This window comes from Oryzias latipes, chromosome 24 (genome assembly GCF_053564925.1).
Source record: "Oryzias latipes strain Hd-rR chromosome 24, Olatipes_Hd-rR_3.1".
Lineage (NCBI taxonomy): Eukaryota > Metazoa > Chordata > Actinopteri > Beloniformes > Adrianichthyidae > Oryzias > Oryzias latipes.
Window position 1 is genome coordinate 21,445,595 of NC_136260.1, and position 16,235 is coordinate 21,461,829.

The following is a 16,235-nucleotide window of genomic DNA, read 5'->3' on the forward strand; positions in this document are numbered from 1 at the left end:
TCATCTCATGACCGCGCGTCATCTAGCCCCCCACCCCCTCCCTCACGCACACTCGATGCAGCTGTGAGCAATCCCACCCCGAACCTCTGCGTGCGTAAAAGTTTGGCGCAGGTTTTACGCAAAGCGGTCGGCTGGGCAGAACGCGCGCTCGCGTACTGCAGAACCGATGAATGAACTTCAGCTTGATAATGGATTAACCTATTAAGCAAAAAAAAAAAAGGCACGCTGTGAACTCCAGATGTCATTGTGTTGGAAGAAAACACCCACCCACGACGAGTGAGTCAGTTCCAAAGTAGCTGAAGAAGAGCGCGCCGGTGCGGACGAGGTGATCCTTCCTTGGTGCTTAAAAAGCTCCTTTCCTGCTGCTGGGTTTATGGGGAAGAGAAGAGCGGAGCTCACCTCGTCAAAAAGACTGATGGTTATTGCGCCTGGCGCGGGCACCAGATATGGATAACGCACGGAAAAGCTCTTGATGCCGGTGCGCATCGTCACAAGGTGCGAAAAAACAGACAAAAAAACCCGGGGTTGTCCTGAAGAAGCAGGAAAGCTCTGAATTTTAGCGCTTCTTTCAAAGCATTACATTCCAGACTGAGAACTTTCCTTTACGGGGAACACGGAGGTGGAAAAACATGCGTCAAGGCACTGCAAGATTTCAAATGCTGTTCGTGCTTTGGTCGATCCTTTTCGTCGGTCTGGGTGTAGGATTCCCAACCAGACGCAAGAACATTGCGCACAAAGTAAGTTTCCTTCATGCATTTTCTATCTTCTCATTTATTTTTACCTTTGATTGCAAGAGCTGAACTCTTAAACCTGCTTCAGTCACACTTGTTAGTCAACTTATCTTCAACTTTGAAGCAAACTCAATAAAAGAAAATATAAAAGTTTTCTTTTATATAATAAAATAGTGGAAATCCTTAAATAAAGGTGCTTTTTCCTGTTTTCGATCTGATCCTTTTAACCTTTTTAAAAAAAATAAATAATTTCACATCTCCAAATGCTTTACTTTCCATGCTGCTGCTCAATTCTCCATGTATAGTAAGGTTTGCAATCTCTGGGCATACACCCTGCTATCATAAATCCAAACTCCCTACATGCACATGCCAAGCTGTGTGTGGCGTGTCCAAAGGGAATGTTTGTGCTACACAGACATATTTGGATATCAAAGTCTGATGGTGTGTGCGTTGGGGTTCCTTCTTTTGCCTTTGAACTCCTCGTCTTGTGTGGCCTCCCACGGACGCCTTCAGCCGGAGTCTTTCTCTCTCATCATCCGTCTGACTGGTGGCAGAGAGAAAACAGTGGGAATTCAATGAAAGAGAGAAAAGTAATCCATCTTCTCTGGAAGTTCGGGAGCGGATGACTGCATTTTCCTGTGACCTGTTGAGTTTTCTGGTGGGTGGAAAGGTTCGATGCCCAGTAAGGACACTGCTTATGTAACCAGAAGAAGGCAGATCTCCCACACTGGAGCTCAGGTCAAGTGTCACTCATCTGATTGTTTACACGGGCTCTTTTTTTCTGTGTTAATGTGGAATTTCCTGTTTTTGCCTTCACCCCCATCCTTCTGCCACGAAGAGCGAGTAAGGAGGGTAGCGGTGGCCTCTTTCTACAAAAAACCCAGGACCTGTTGGCCCTGTTTACTCTCTGCTCACACACACCGCACACCCCAGCGTCCACAGCCTCGCCCCAGTTCCAGCAGGCATGCATTTGTTGTCCCGTTTCCATTTGCAAGCGACGTGGATCATCATCAAAGAGCGTCCATGGTTTATTGTTCCTCTGTAATGGTTTGGAAACGGCCAAGTGCAGGGCGCTTTGATATTTGTGTGCGTATAAATCAGGACTGCCTTCCCAGCCTGCCCCCCACCCCCCCACCCCCCCACCTCCTCAAATCCCACCGACTGGTCTTTGCCCTTCACCTCAGACCCTCCTGCACCCCCTTTGGGCCTCATCCACCCTCGCTGTGGTGTGTGCCATCACCAGCGACAGTAGCTCCACACGGGTGTGGTTATTCTTATTCCCTTGGAAGCAGGGCGCCGTGCCCCCCAGGATGGTGGCGGGGGGAGGGCCGGTCAGTCGGAGGCACCCTGCTGCTCCCATGCAGGCTCCTCGTTAAACACACTGCATGCCACCGGCCATCACGCCTTTGATCAGAGGAGCTCCACTACCAAGAGGAGGATCAGAGAGAGTTGGGGGGGGGGGGGGGGGGTGATATACAGGGCGAAAGAATACAGGATCCAGATGTGAAGCAACACCAGAAGAGGAGGGTGTAAAAGCATGTGGCCTCTTTCTTTCAGGACTCTGGACTCGGCCTTTTTCATCTTTGTGGAAGTTTGTTATTATAACTGAGGGGTGGCATGGTGGCAGGCAGAGGAAGATCACGCACAGCTGTCAGGGATCCGGCTCAGACGCTGAGAGGAACTTCTGTCGATCCGTTGGAATTCACACAGATTTCAGGATGTGACAAAATACTAAATGCAGAGGCTATTTTTATTTTTTACTCTTTCCAAATATTTCAAAAATACTCCTGTTTATTACCTTCAGGTTTCTGTCAGAAATAAAAAAAAAAATAATGGATAGAATGTTGTTTACTGATGCTGGTTTAAATAGAATTTAAAACAAAGATCTAAAAAATAATTGATTAATCATTATTAATATTTTGATAGTCTGCTATTAAAACAAATATTAGTCACCGACTGTTAATAAGCTATTTTATTCTGTACAAAACTCAAAGCTGCTCCATGACAAGCCTCAATAAAACAAAAACCAAAAAACTTTATTTAAAAAGACATTGTGGTTAAAAAAAGAAAAACCTGACATCCGAACTGGCTTTTTTTTCTCCTTTTCCTTCATCTTTTCTAAAACCTGACGAGTCTAGCTGAAGACTGTGGCAGCAGGTTCGGACCCCTCCATCAGCTCAGGGGTCCCGCATCCCAGCCCCTCTCATTAAAGCTAACAGAGGATCTCTTTGGCACAGGACCCCCTTTGTCCGCATGCCTGGAGGCCATGCTTGTTAACAGGACAGAAAAAGAATGAGGGCTGGTTGATCACTTAGTGAGTTTTGCTTCGGGGTTTTTTTTTTTTTTATCTCCCAACCCCGAGATGTAAAGCAGTCAATGTAATCTCTCTTTCTTCTTTGGAAACATTTGAATCCTATTTGCCTCTCAAACTTAAAGTAATGCAGTAATTCTACTATCAGACCAACATTTTTGATGTTTTTTGCTTCTTTTGTGCTCCCTCATTCATGATTTTTAAGCATTTATAGCTCATCGTGGCTTAAACCTCAACCTTTCAGTGTTTTCTTGAATATCAAGCCTCTATAAATGAGTTTTTTTCACAAACCTTTCTTGTATATTGTTTAAATAAAACAGCTCCTCTCCATATTGTCCATTTCAAGACTCACTATCTTTAAAATTCAGAACACTTGGCATGAACAAAACACAGAAATGAAATCACGCTGGAGAGAAAGACGGCTATTTATTCTTCATTTTATGTTATATTTCAATAAAACACTGAATCTCCATGTTTCCTGATTAGGCTCACAGCCACTCCCTTCATGGTGGCGATGTCCAGTTGGGACCGGAGGCTTTGGAGCAGCAGAACCAGGTTCAGAGTCTTGATCCTGAGCCTCACGGCCAGCAGAGAAGGTGGTCCCACCCACAGCACCGCTCCGTCAGCGTTCTTCCTCAGCCCCAACCCGAGGAGGACGCCAACCCCTTCGTCTTCGACATAAACAACTTCCCGGACCTCGCTAATGCGGACATAAGCCTGCAGAACCCCAACATACAGGTATTTTAAATGTGAAAATAGTATGATTGGACCCTGTCTTTGCGTTGTGACGAACGTTCTCATCTTTTTGTGTTGTCATGGAGACAAAGTTGGCTTTTTAAGGTAAACAAGTGATGGAACAATTTTTTTCCTTTTTTCTTTTGTCATTTGGCTCCAAGCATCCAAAAACTGAACGTATTTAAAGACTGGTGTTCCCTGCAGCTCTGGTCAGTGTAATCAGGATGTGGTTAGAAGAACATAATAATTAAAGTCTACATGGAGATCACGCACAGACATCATGTCAGGATGATTAAAACTCTGTTGAGGCTTCCTGGAGCAGGTAGTCCCGCTGTGATCTGCTCTGATTGAAAGATGCCAGGGGGTGGACTCGTTAGAGGCCATCTGCCGCCGTTCAAACAGACAGGTACGTTTGATTCCCGCGGCGTTCCATCAGCGGAACCACTGTGGCATGTAGGATGAGTCGCGCTGAGGTAATGAGATGTTGTTAACCAGGAGATTCGTGTTCTGGATGCGGGAGGATCGCTTGATTGACTGGATGCTCCCGTCCGCTCACCTTGTTGTGGTTGAAGAAAGTCTGTGTGGTGATGAAGCTGCTTGAGCGCAGAACTAAAGAAAGTAGATCTGGTACTGTTTGGATTTCCTGAAAGATTTCAGACTCTTGTAGAGCTGAGATTTAAAATATAATGAATTGAGTAGAACAGATGTTCTTGTCGTGAACGTTGTTCCAGACACTCCAGCTTCCTCCCTCTCTGCCATGGAAAATGCACGGATGGGAGAATGGAATAGAACAGAATGTTAATTCCAAATGTTAACAAAATAAACAAAACAGAAGTCATGAAGATCAAAAACAGAACTTTAGAACTTAAAAGGCATCCATTCCAGTAACTGGGGACTACTAACAAAGATTTATTGAAATCAAACCGATTTTATGAATTTAAAATTCACAATGTTTTAAATCAAATTTTCAGTTGAAGTTCCTATTTGTGCAAACATGTTTTTTCATAACCAAACAGACATTCATTTGAATTGGGAATCAATTTGACTTGAATTGAAATGTTCCACGCAGGTAAGCATAGAGGTGGTGGATGACCCCCAGATGGAGGTGGAGATGGACCTGGCCAATGACAAAGACTGGCTGCCTCCCTCCTCCCCGTCATCCACCGTCGATTGGATCGGAGGTCAGAAGCTCTTCTGGCCGCTCTTTTGGAGTTACACCGATTCCAACGAGGACACCAGCAGCCGCTCGGAGGCAACCGGGGAAGAAGACGGCGAGGAGGATTACTCCATAGATTATGGCAGTGAGGAGCCCTTACCCAGTGGGGTGGGTGGAGACTGGGATGCTCACTGGAACGAAGGCTGGGATCCAGTGCAGAGCTACTACGGTGAGCGCCTTCATTTGAAACATCCCTGCAAAATGCGATGAATCAGATGGGGATGTCGATGGGGAAGGCAGGGGGAACTGAGCGGCATGGAGGTTGTCTTTGCAGTCAGTCACTCTGAGCCAGCGAGCAAGGCAGTACGAGCACTCGACCGCAAGCTCCTTTGAAGTCGATCCTGGCAGCAGAGTTTGACCTTTTGAAGATGCGCTCGCTAATGGCAGCGTGTTTCCCGGGACAAAACATCCCTCTGCTCGCCAACAATTAGAGGGCAGAATGGGAACACTGAATGGCAGGGGGCCATTTGACCGCCTCTTTCATCCTTCCCCGGGACCCCGTCAGCCCTCTCAACCCTCCGCGGCTCAGCCTTTCAGGGCAGTTCAAGAATGTCGGGGGGCTTTGAGGGGCTCTGCAGACCTTGTGTTGTGTCTCATGTTGGACAGACAACTTATTCAGTGATAAAAATAGTAAACGATGAGAGAAAAGAGGTGTCTAGGGTCAGTGTCAGAAAAGACAAAGGAAGAGAATCCTTCAGATAAGTCTCTGGAAAAAGACTTTTAAGAAGAAAATCACTATAAAGTAGGACTATCATTTGTCCATTTTTACTTTACACCATATTGTATTATAAAAAATAAAAGTGGGGAAAAAAACAGATTTGAACTGTTTGGTAGAACAACTTCAAATTGAATTTTAAACAGCCCAATAATAAGTATTTTTTTCCACTTCTAAGCAAATGACATGCTTTTTTTTAGTATTTATGGGCCCATTGTATCTTATTTTGGAAAAAGTTAGAAAAAAAAATAGTGTAATAAATGTAAATGACTGATTTTAGGACAAAATGTGGTCAATCTTGATAAATCCTCATAAAATCTAAAATACCACTTGTTCTTAGAATATAAATCTACTTTTTGGTTTCCAACATAATGAAATTGAAGTTTAAAATAACACCTTTTACCAAAAAAAAAATTGAGTTTTCTTGAGTCTTAAATCAAATTTTTCAATGGTCAATTTCCTCATTTGTAGCTCTTAATGAGACAAAGGAAAATCTCAACTGTGCTGATTTTGAGACAGGCTTGAAAAGGTGTAGAGCAAAGAGAACATTTTGAATGTCTAAAACCAAGATTTTAAATCTCAAATAGCCTGCAGTGAAGCAATTGACAGCGACAATCCCCATAGCTCCACTACCATCTAAAGATCTGGTGGATGTAAATAAAGGATGCATTTCTTAGCATCTTCTGTAATTAGGTCTCTCCTGGGAGCTGGCGCTCTTACGGCCTCGGCCTGCTGGCACAGCCCACAAAAGAAAACTGGGTGTCGACTCCACCCAGACTGGTATTTCTGCATCCACCTCGCCTTTAATCAGCGATGACTTCTTCTCAGTGTTATTAGCACCACAAGTATATAGGATGGAGGCAGCCAGTCATAGCACAGCTCCTCTCCCCCTTTAATTGTATTGAAGCCCGCTTGGAAAGAATGCGGGTCATGATGGTGAAAACTGGCATCATGACGGCTTTACTGGATGAGACGCTCACACGTTTTATTTTCCAGCATTTCCCTTTTTTTTGGAAATGCCGGTTAGGGTGATGATTCCTGTAATGACTTAGAATAATTAAATCTGCTTTCTGTGGTGCAGAGAAGGACTCGGATGAGTGGACTCCCTGGTCTCCCTGCTCAGTGACTTGTGGACACGGTGAGAAGAAGAGGACCAAGTCCTGCGGTTACTCCTGCACTCTGACCGAAGCTTCCCAGTGTGACCTGGACCCCTGTCCAGGTGAGACGATGCGTTCCCTTTTGAAGATGAAGACTAAGAGAAGAAAGAGTAAAATAGAGTTTCCAGCTGATTCAAGGCGTTCTCTCTTTCAGGCGATGTCAACGCCGTTGTGGAACCTTTTCCTTTCGAGATGGAGAACGGCACAGAGCCTTTTGGAACAGGTAGAGTTTGGCTTAAATAAAGATGTTTTGTCTTACCTATTTTACCCAAATCAAAAACAAAAACACCATTTTCATCAGAGTGGGTCTTTAAACGGACTTCAACATTTTTCAGCAAGATGACACAAAGAAAATAACAAGTCTTTGACTCTTTATCCACAAAGCCAAGTCAAATTAAAATCTCTACACTAGTTAAATACGCATTTCATGTTAATGTCAGTAAAGTAAAACAACCATTGGGGGCATGAATATTAGGCATTTGCTGCGTCTGCACTGCAAATCCATCTATCCATCCTTTTTTTTTTTTTAACCCGCTATACCCCTTTTGGGGTCATGGGGTCATCGGAGCCTGTCCCGGTTACTGCTGGGCAAAGACTGTACCGTTGCAATCTGACAAAAAAGTAAGAACTAAAGTTAGACAAATAAACATAGTTTATCTATAGGGGTTTGGTAACTTATCAATATCCAACAAGTGGGATCAATAAAATTTATTTTCTATTCTACAGTTCACAAAACCGAAAACTCCTAGTCTTTGCCTTTGAGTTCAAGTCTTAAATATCATAACATTTGCTGTTTTTAAGCCAAAGTTTGGCTACAACATGATTGTTGTTGTAGTTCGAATAAGATTATTTAAGAAGGTTGCAAACATACATCCAGCAAAGTTTAAAAAACACAACAATTATTATATTTTCTGCATGAAATCATTTAATCTTCTTTTGGCATTCTGTTGGGTTTTAGGAAAAAAATAATCAGAAAAGTTTTACATAATTTTCTGAAGAAGGAACTTGAATCCAAAATATTTCAAAGCAGCTTCATCCAGATGTCTGCTTGAAGAACAGATTACACAACAAAAACTGAATCTTGTTTTACTTATTTTCTGACTTGCAAGTGTTTCTGCAGTGTAGCACAAGATCATATGATCCAAGGAAATGCGGGAACATTTGGGCAAAGGAACTTTTGGTCCTCTGAGACAAACTTGCTCCACTCGCTGCAGATGACCTGTTTAAGGTGATTTCAGGTTCTGATTGGTTGTTTGATTGAACCTGCCTGATCCCATTAACCAGCAGTGAGCAGAGCAGGAATATAGTGGAGCCGGAGAAGGTCATGGATTTTGTGGTACAAGCCCCAAGTACCTTAGGATCCGCCCATTCTGAAAAGCCTGTTTTACTACGCGACAAATCCAAAACAGCGTCCACACTCTGGGCTGTTACAAAATATCGGCGTTCTATTTGCCCCGGTCTTTACAATCTGGGCTGTTAAATGTAAAAAATGTAGTCCTTTAGCCTACAGAATACTATTATATGTTGGATTTTCTTTTGGCAAACATGCGTTTCTGAAACAGAGCAACAACCATGCCGCGATTATTTTAAGAACCGGTTCCACTGATAGCTGGAAAACAAGCAGGGAGGTAGATGTCAATAACCAGGGTTGACTTGGTCTGTCTTTAGATGTCTTTAGATGTCTCAGTTTATAGCTGAAACTGCAAAAATACCTGCAAACCCAATTTTGCTTCCTCTCGTCAGATGTGGACAGCTGTGAAAAGTGGCTCAACTGCAAGAGCGACTTCCTGCAGAGATACCTCCATCAGGTCATGTCCGAGCTTCCCAGTTGCCCCTGCTCCTTCCCATTCGAAGTGGCGTACACCGTGGTCAGTGTCTACGACGAAATCCGCGGTCGGCCCTTCCGCTGGCGTGATGCCAGCGGCCCTAAGGAGCGTCTGGACGTCTACAAGCCTTCGGCCCGAAACTGCATCCGCTCCGCGCTCTCCAGCGACTCGTCCACCCTGGCAGCGCAGCAGTGCTGCTACGATGACCGCGGGCGGCTGATCACGCGCGGGAAAGGTGCGGGCACGCCCAACCTAATCAGCACGGAGTTTTCTCAAGAGCTGCACTTCAAAGTCGACATGCTGCCCTGGATCCTGTGCAAAGGGGACTGGAGCCGCTTCCATGCCGTGCGGCCTCCAAATAACGGACTGCACTGCCAAGAAAACCCCCACGAAGATGTTTTCATGAATGAACTGGAAGAAGCCAGGGAGTACTGAGGGACGAGAGCCAAAACTACCAACATCCTCAGAGTCAAAGGCTCCAATCCTAATTTGAGAAGGGACAGCCTGCCTTGATATTGTGAAATATAACCCCAAGCCACCTTTCAATAAAAAAAAGGCAGGGTTGGAAAGATTGTTCAGATTTTAACTTACAGCCTCAATAATATACAAAAACAAGAGAGGAAAAAAATAAAGATGAAGGAAATTTGTTTATTCACACGTCTGGCATCTCATCAAACTTTATTTTCACAGTCAGCTGCGCTTTTGGAGCCTGTAAGAATGTCCACATACTGGCTTCTTCTCCTTCCTCATGTAAGGCAGAAGTTAAGATTAAAATGACAGGAATTTGAGTTAAATCTCACACATTTGAGGCTTTAGGAAAAGAAACAGAACGTCAGAAGATCAATAAAGCTGCTACATGTTTCACTGGGATGCACATTTTAGTCGCCTTCAAATTCTTAGACAATCTGGGTTCTGGAGGAAGCTCCGCTCATAGGATCGTCCAGAGTTTTGTCATCCAGATTGGTTTCATCAGGAAAACCTTTGATCTGAAAGATAAAAACCTGTTTTAAATCCACCAAGCGAAGACGTTCTACAGTGGTGGCATTGTTACATTCTTCTCAGGGGAACAAATTGTCGTTTCTTTTATTACCTCGCCACTGAAGATCTTTCAGGATGTTGTAGAAAGAGGGTGGAGGCATCACATGTTGCGTGATCGCTACAGACGGATTTAGGATTCGTCCCCCATCTTTTTATTTTTATTTTTAGGATCTCTGCCTCCAGATGCTTATTTTGGAATCCATGATCATAAAGGAAGGCACTTTATTTTCCCACTAAAGTGTTTTGTGAAGGGAAATGCTGCATTGTTGCATGAAGGTGCATAAAGAGAAGCATGCTACATTTGTGATTTCTGAAACTCGTATTGCATATGTAATGTTGTACAGTATTTATTTGTTATTCTTTTTTTTAAAAGTTTGAATTGACACTTAACATGGTGCACTAATGGACTGAAAAATGAAGGCACCCATTTACAAAGGGAAAACTTCACGCAACAAAAATATAGTTTTATTCTGTGTTGAATCTGTAATAAGAATTAGAAATATACAAATACATATATATATATATATATATATATATAAACATTGCATTCATTAACTCTCTTCTTGCTTTGTCCTTTTTCAACACATGAAGCTGCAGTTGTGTTAAATTGTGAAAACAACTCGTGTTTGCATTTAAGTTCCCTTGCAAAAGACAAAAAAAGAGGATTTTCCGGTCGAAATGCCCGTTTAAATATTTAAATTCTTCGGAAAGTGCTTTGATCATCACCTCGAACCAATAAAGGAAGGCCCTGGATAGTCCTGAAGTTAGTTATCTGTACAAACCTTTCTGTGGTTTTGTGAGTTAGTGCCCGCCCAGTGAGAATTAATGAGAACGCCATAAAAGCCATAAGCTCGAATTTCCACGTCCGACAGATCCCGAGCCCGGCGATGACGGGATTCAATTAGGGCATGGCTTCTCTCAGGTTTTGAAGGGTGCATGGTTTGCTTTACAGGTTCACTTTGTGTGTGCGCCGTTAAAAACTGAGCGTTGTGCAGGTATTTTCTGGATAAACACTCAGCCCACAGCTCTGCATGCTTCAGGACTCACAGTATGTTGCAGGCATTTTTGGTGGAGATTGGTGATGGGAACAAACTTTGCCATAGAATGTGTATTTTTGCAGTTTCAGCTATAAATAGGGGGAAAAAAAGCCAAGCGACATTACCTCTTAAGGCTCTTATTCCTCCAGTTTCAGCGATGATTGGTTTCAGGGTTGATCTATTGCGCCTACAAAGGATTTAATAACTGGGATTTAAAGGTTCAGAGGTCAGAGTAACTCAAATCCACTAGGCTTAGGCAGTCCAAACCACCCCTTCACATATTTTTGTTTATGAAGTCTGCTCTTCTGATGTTCACTGTTACCTTGAAGATGAAATATTTTGGGAGTCCATCAACAACAAAAAAAGAGTTTCATTGGCTAAAAAAGGGTGATAGGCGGGTTTCCAGATGAGAACTGCGTGGAGGGAAGCCAGACACATGCTGACCACATTGCTGTTGCAGAATAACAGATAAATTACCGCAGATGTGTGGACAGAGGAGAAAACCGGGACAGGGAAAGCTGAAGAAACAGAGGGGAACATGAAAGAGGCGGGTGGTGACCATGAGATGTTGTCTGAATGAAGGGCAGATGCAGTTTGGAAATGCGAGGAATTGTCTTCGCAGCTTATCAAGGGCGTGTGCGCGCCGCCACAGAGGCAGTGTGATGTGGTCACGCTCGGGTCCAACGCCACCAGAATCCTTTTACTTTTCCTTGGTGGGAATTATTTTACAAAAGAAAAGTGACAGGTCTGATTTATGGTCCAAGTCTTTTTGTCAGGCGCCCTCGGCTTCAGCCTGGTAGATGTTTCATTCGTTCAGACATGGCGCCGCTGGCCCAGACCCGGTGCCAGCCCTCAGCGGTTAAAGATTTGTTTACTTTTGTAGGCTGGCAGGAAAATGAGATTTCCTCTGGGTGTTCTGTGGCTGGTTGACCCCGCACACAGCACGGCCCTTTGAGGACCTGGCTACTCCCGTTACTCCAACCCCCCATGGAGATCGCATGTGAGCAGAGCACCGCCATACAAACACGTCTACATTCACAATGACTGACAGGGGCTCAGTGAACGCTGACCCACATGTGCGTGTCTGCACATCCACACGCATGCTTTTGCCGCTCAACCTGGAGAAGAATGCCAGACGATCTGAGAACCGTATGGATTATGCAGAGCTTGAGTTAACCCATACCTTCGCCAGCTTGACACAGAGGAAGGCCTTGTTCTGGGATGATCAACAAGACTAATCTCCAAACGCAGCCGCCTTCCAGGAGGGAAAAACAAAGAGGTTCCTATGTGGGAAAATGAATAAAGGCCACCAAGGTTCTTATAAGGTCTGTCCTTACTATACACCACCAAAGACGACAACAATGAAATAAAGTACAAAAATAAGAGGGGGTTCCAATTGATCAAAACCCAGCCTGACAGTTTTTCAGTTTCAGTGGTTTCATTTTAAGTTGACTCATCGTGTGAACCGCTGAGACCAGCAAACACAAAACAACAGAACAAACGAATCAAGCGTCCACAACAGACAAGACAATTCTCAGACAGTTTCCAGCCTCTTCATAGTCAACTGAGTCCAGCTACATGCTGTAAAATCTTTACCACTAAAGATTGTTTAATTGATTGATTTATTCATTCATTGATTCATTGATTTTCATAGATAAAAAAACAGAAAACAAAACAAAATAAACACTTTTGCTTAATTAAATATAGTGGTCGTTAACTAAAGACATGCTGAGCTTGTTTTATTGCTAGAAAGTAGTAGGAAGAAGCGAGTTTATATAATCCCACCCCTACTGAGATAATTCATTTTATATTTTTACAAAGTTTTGTAATCCGGCTATGATCATTCTTTCATGTAACAATATCAAGAGCTTTTTAATGATTGATTATCTTCAGAAAACGTTCATTCATGATTTCAGTAAACAGTGACGGTAACCGATATGGAATAATCATCACATCCAAAGCTTTTCTTCATGACAGAGACTCATTTCTTCAGTTGCACACTGACATCTGCTGCCAATTGCACTACCTTATTTGAGAGTCATAGTGCTATTATCATCATTAGTTTATATTGTAAATATTGTTCCTTTTTTTTTCTAATTTTATGTTTGTGTCTTTTCATTCCTATTTATGTTTCTGCGTGTTTCCACCAGAAATTTAATCTGTGTTGTATTGTATCGTATATTGCACATGATGACCATTGACGTGTTCTCCCTACCATGACAAAGGTGGATAAAGGTGGAGAGGATTTCATGTAATCCATGGACACCAGTGAAGATCACTAATCATTGAAGAAAAAAGGTTCAGCGCACTGTCTAGTGGGTCTAGATGACCCCACTCCCAATGTTAAAGTGCCTAGGATAGCACAAGGGTTAACGCAAAATACTGGCTTAACCTCTTGTTTCTGACCTTGCAAGGTTACCCATTTTTCTAAAGTATCTTAGCTGTCCTGGTCTGATATGGTCTGTAGTAATTATATGTGGCCCTGCAACAGACTGGCAACCTGTCCAGGATGTCCCCTAAATCCTCTAAAAACAGCGGTAGTCCTACTCCTTAGATATATTCTAAGCACACCATGAAATCATAAAATATACTTGAACCACATGGATGTCAGTCACTTTTTGGCAACTTTTAAGAAAGCTTTTTATGTCGAGATTTTAATCTATTCATGCAAAAGAAAACATGCGGTTAAATATGATTGAACGCATTGTTGCCTTTTGTGTAAACATTTTTCAGCGCATGCAACCTCAAGATTTACTAGAACACTCCTCACTCAGTCGATGATCAAAGATGATTAAAAAAAACAGGACAATATTCGTCCACTGGACATCAATTTCCTCTGGATGACTCACATTCTTTGGATAAACCAGGCTTTACAAACATGTGTCTGTTTACTCCTGTTTGCTGGGGGATCACTGATAAAATGATCAAATGAATACCTTTGGCCATGAGAGGGGCCAACAGGTTTTGGGGGTCCTGCAGCGGCAGCCAGCCAGACATAAGGGCATCAAACAGCCCCTAGCCTGCAGGTTTGGCTCTGTGTGCAGAGCCAAACCAAAAATGTGATTGCTCTTTTCCAGGTAAGAATGCAGACAACCCTGAAGGTGATTGCAGACAATGTGATCAAAAGGTAGTATGACGTTTCCAAAGCAGCCGGTTTAAGGAGAACACACTGGGTGAGAATTTTCTCCTGGATCTGAAAATCCTCATCAAACCCATTTTGGATGTCATTCCATTATGATTTACAAAACCTTTGTGCAACTGGTCTCTCAAATGCTTAAAGGAAACATTGGAAATATCCTCACCTGCTGGTGACAACAAGTAAGTACTTCAACTTTTGGACCTTTATTTTCAGTTTTACCCTGAGTTTTTAATCTCTTCTCAGATCAGTGTATTTTGCATTTTGTCTGTAAATTTGGAAGATTCAACCATACATTTTAGAAGTTTCTTTTCTGTAAATGTGCACAGGATGAAATAATAATTCCACAGTTCTTTTTCTAAAATTTTAGGAAATTTAAACCAAGAAAGAAGGATCAGTGTTCTGTGGCTTTAATTCTATAGCTTTTTATTTGGTGTTTGCCCACCCATCTATTCATCTTTTTCCGCTCATCTTGGAATGCTTCCCTCTCCCCCCCACTTCCTCCAGCACCCCTGGGGGGACCGTGTGGCGTTCCCGGGCCAGCTGGGAGGTGCCGTCTCTCCAGCATGTCATCGGTCCTCCCTGGGGTCTTCGCCCAACATGCCAGAAGCACTTCCTCAGATGACTGGGGCACCTCCCGCCTTGCACGCCCATGAGTCGAAGTGTCCTTGGGCAAGACACTGAACCCCACCTTGCCTCTGGTGGTAGGCGGGCGCCTGTGTTTGGCAGCGGAGCCGCCACCACTGTGTGAATGTGTGAGTGACTGTGTGTGTGACTGGGTGAATGGGTCCGTGACTGTAAAGCACTTTGTCCTTGTAGGAAGAAAGGCGCTATATAAGTATACGCCATTTACCATTACCATTTACTTTGAACTTCTTACTATATCTCTATGGGAGCGCACATACCACCCTATGAAGGAAGCTCATTTCAGCCGCTTGTATTCGGGACCTTGTTCTTTGGGTCATGACCCAGAGTTATTAGCTCCAGAAAGCAAAAACTTACAAGATTGTCCCCTCTGTGAAACACAGAGGTGGTTGGGTCATGGTTTGGAGCTGCTTTGCATGGTGGGCGTCTTCAATCTGTGCAGGGTTTGTTGAAAAGTAAAGACTGTTACTACATTCTGGAGCAGAGAATGCGCTAAAACGCAACTCGGCTTCTATGAGCTTTGACCACTGGTTTGTTGAAGGAGCTCTGAAACGTTTAGAACATTTTTTGTTGAAGGAGTGGACCAAAACACCTGCTGCAGGTACAGAAGTATCGTTGATGGAGTTAAAAAGTCATCTGATTGTGTGTGCAGAAACAACTACGGCAATTCATGGCCTGATTCATCGCTTTGTTTTTCTTCTTAATTAAATGTTTTATACAACAAGATTATCAGTGTTGTGTCATATTTTTTCACTGATCTTCTAATGTTAATATTTAATTTATATGGGGACCAATGGGAATCGGATCTATAGCACAAAAGGGGACCAGAGTTTGCCAATGTAGCTTTCACACTCACTTAGTCACAACTGTTCCGCTCGTTTTAGCATTCCAAACCGGCTTTAAGTTCAGCCAATGTATTTACATGCATAAACGTAATCATGCATTTGATTGGCAATGTCCATCCGCATCACTTAGTCCATCGTGGCTGTTTATTTCCCCCTACAAAGATCTGAGATCCTGTGCTGACTCATACATCCCATTATTCTTGAAAATGAGTGTAATTGCATAAAAGGCAGGAGGCTGTTCCTGCTTCACCAGTTGAATGGGGGGGCTGATGTACTTCACGCATCAATCTACACAACTTCATGCTCTAGTTGGCAATATTCTCCCCATTTCAATTTTTGGTGGAGTTACCTCTGTGCTAAAATTCTTTATGGGAGGATTGCTTTTGATAAAGAAGACAACATGACTTTGAACTAACTTTTTAAAGTTTTAAAGCCTTAGAACTCAGAAATCCCCAGAAGATAAAGACATAAAAGAACGTTTAGTTTTGGTTTGTACAGTATTCTGAATTGTTCACTTTAAAAGCACCAACCATAAACCTGCTCAGAAGGTTCTAGCAACTTAAAATAATGGAAAAAATCCAAATGATTTGCTTGGTTTTAATCTTTTTCACTTTTACTTACCCTTAAGGCTGTATTACACTGCCACTATGTACATGTTGCACATTTTCGACGTATGAATTTTCAGTCTTTTCGTGATACATGCACGAAATGTTTGTTTACATCTTTACGTGAATTCGGTTTTGATCTATTCAACATTTTTGATTAGTTGAAAAACACACAGTTTACACATATTTTACGTCTACGGCACACATGTAACGTTCAAATTACAAAACTGACGCACAA

At 42.9% G+C, this 16,235-nt stretch overlaps 1 protein-coding gene across 1 annotated transcript; it reads left to right on the forward strand.

The window, feature by feature from the left end:
- Positions 1-70: 70 nt before the first annotated feature.
- ism2b (isthmin 2b) lies at positions 71-10,289 on the forward strand. Its single transcript, XM_011491456.4, has 6 exons — positions 71-737; positions 3,529-3,780; positions 4,847-5,162; positions 6,790-6,927; positions 7,020-7,088; positions 8,609-10,289. The coding sequence occupies exons 1-6, from the start codon at positions 630-632 to the stop codon at positions 9,124-9,126; spliced, it is 1,401 nt and encodes a 466-aa protein (XP_011489758.1). The 5' UTR covers positions 71-629; the 3' UTR covers positions 9,127-10,289.
- Positions 10,290-16,235: the final 5,946 nt, after the last annotated feature.

Bases quoted from the DNA above. Each gene is read 5' to 3' on its own strand.
- ism2b (XM_011491456.4), top strand. From the start codon at position 630: ATGCGTCAAGGCACTGCAAGATTTCAAATGCTGTTCGTGCTTTGGTCG. The intron at 738-3,528 runs GTAAGTTTCCTT...TTTCCTGATTAG, and splicing joins GCAAGAACATTGCGCACAAA to GCTCACAGCCACTCCCTTCA. The intron at 3,781-4,846 runs GTATTTTAAATG...TGTTCCACGCAG, and splicing joins TGCAGAACCCCAACATACAG to GTAAGCATAGAGGTGGTGGA.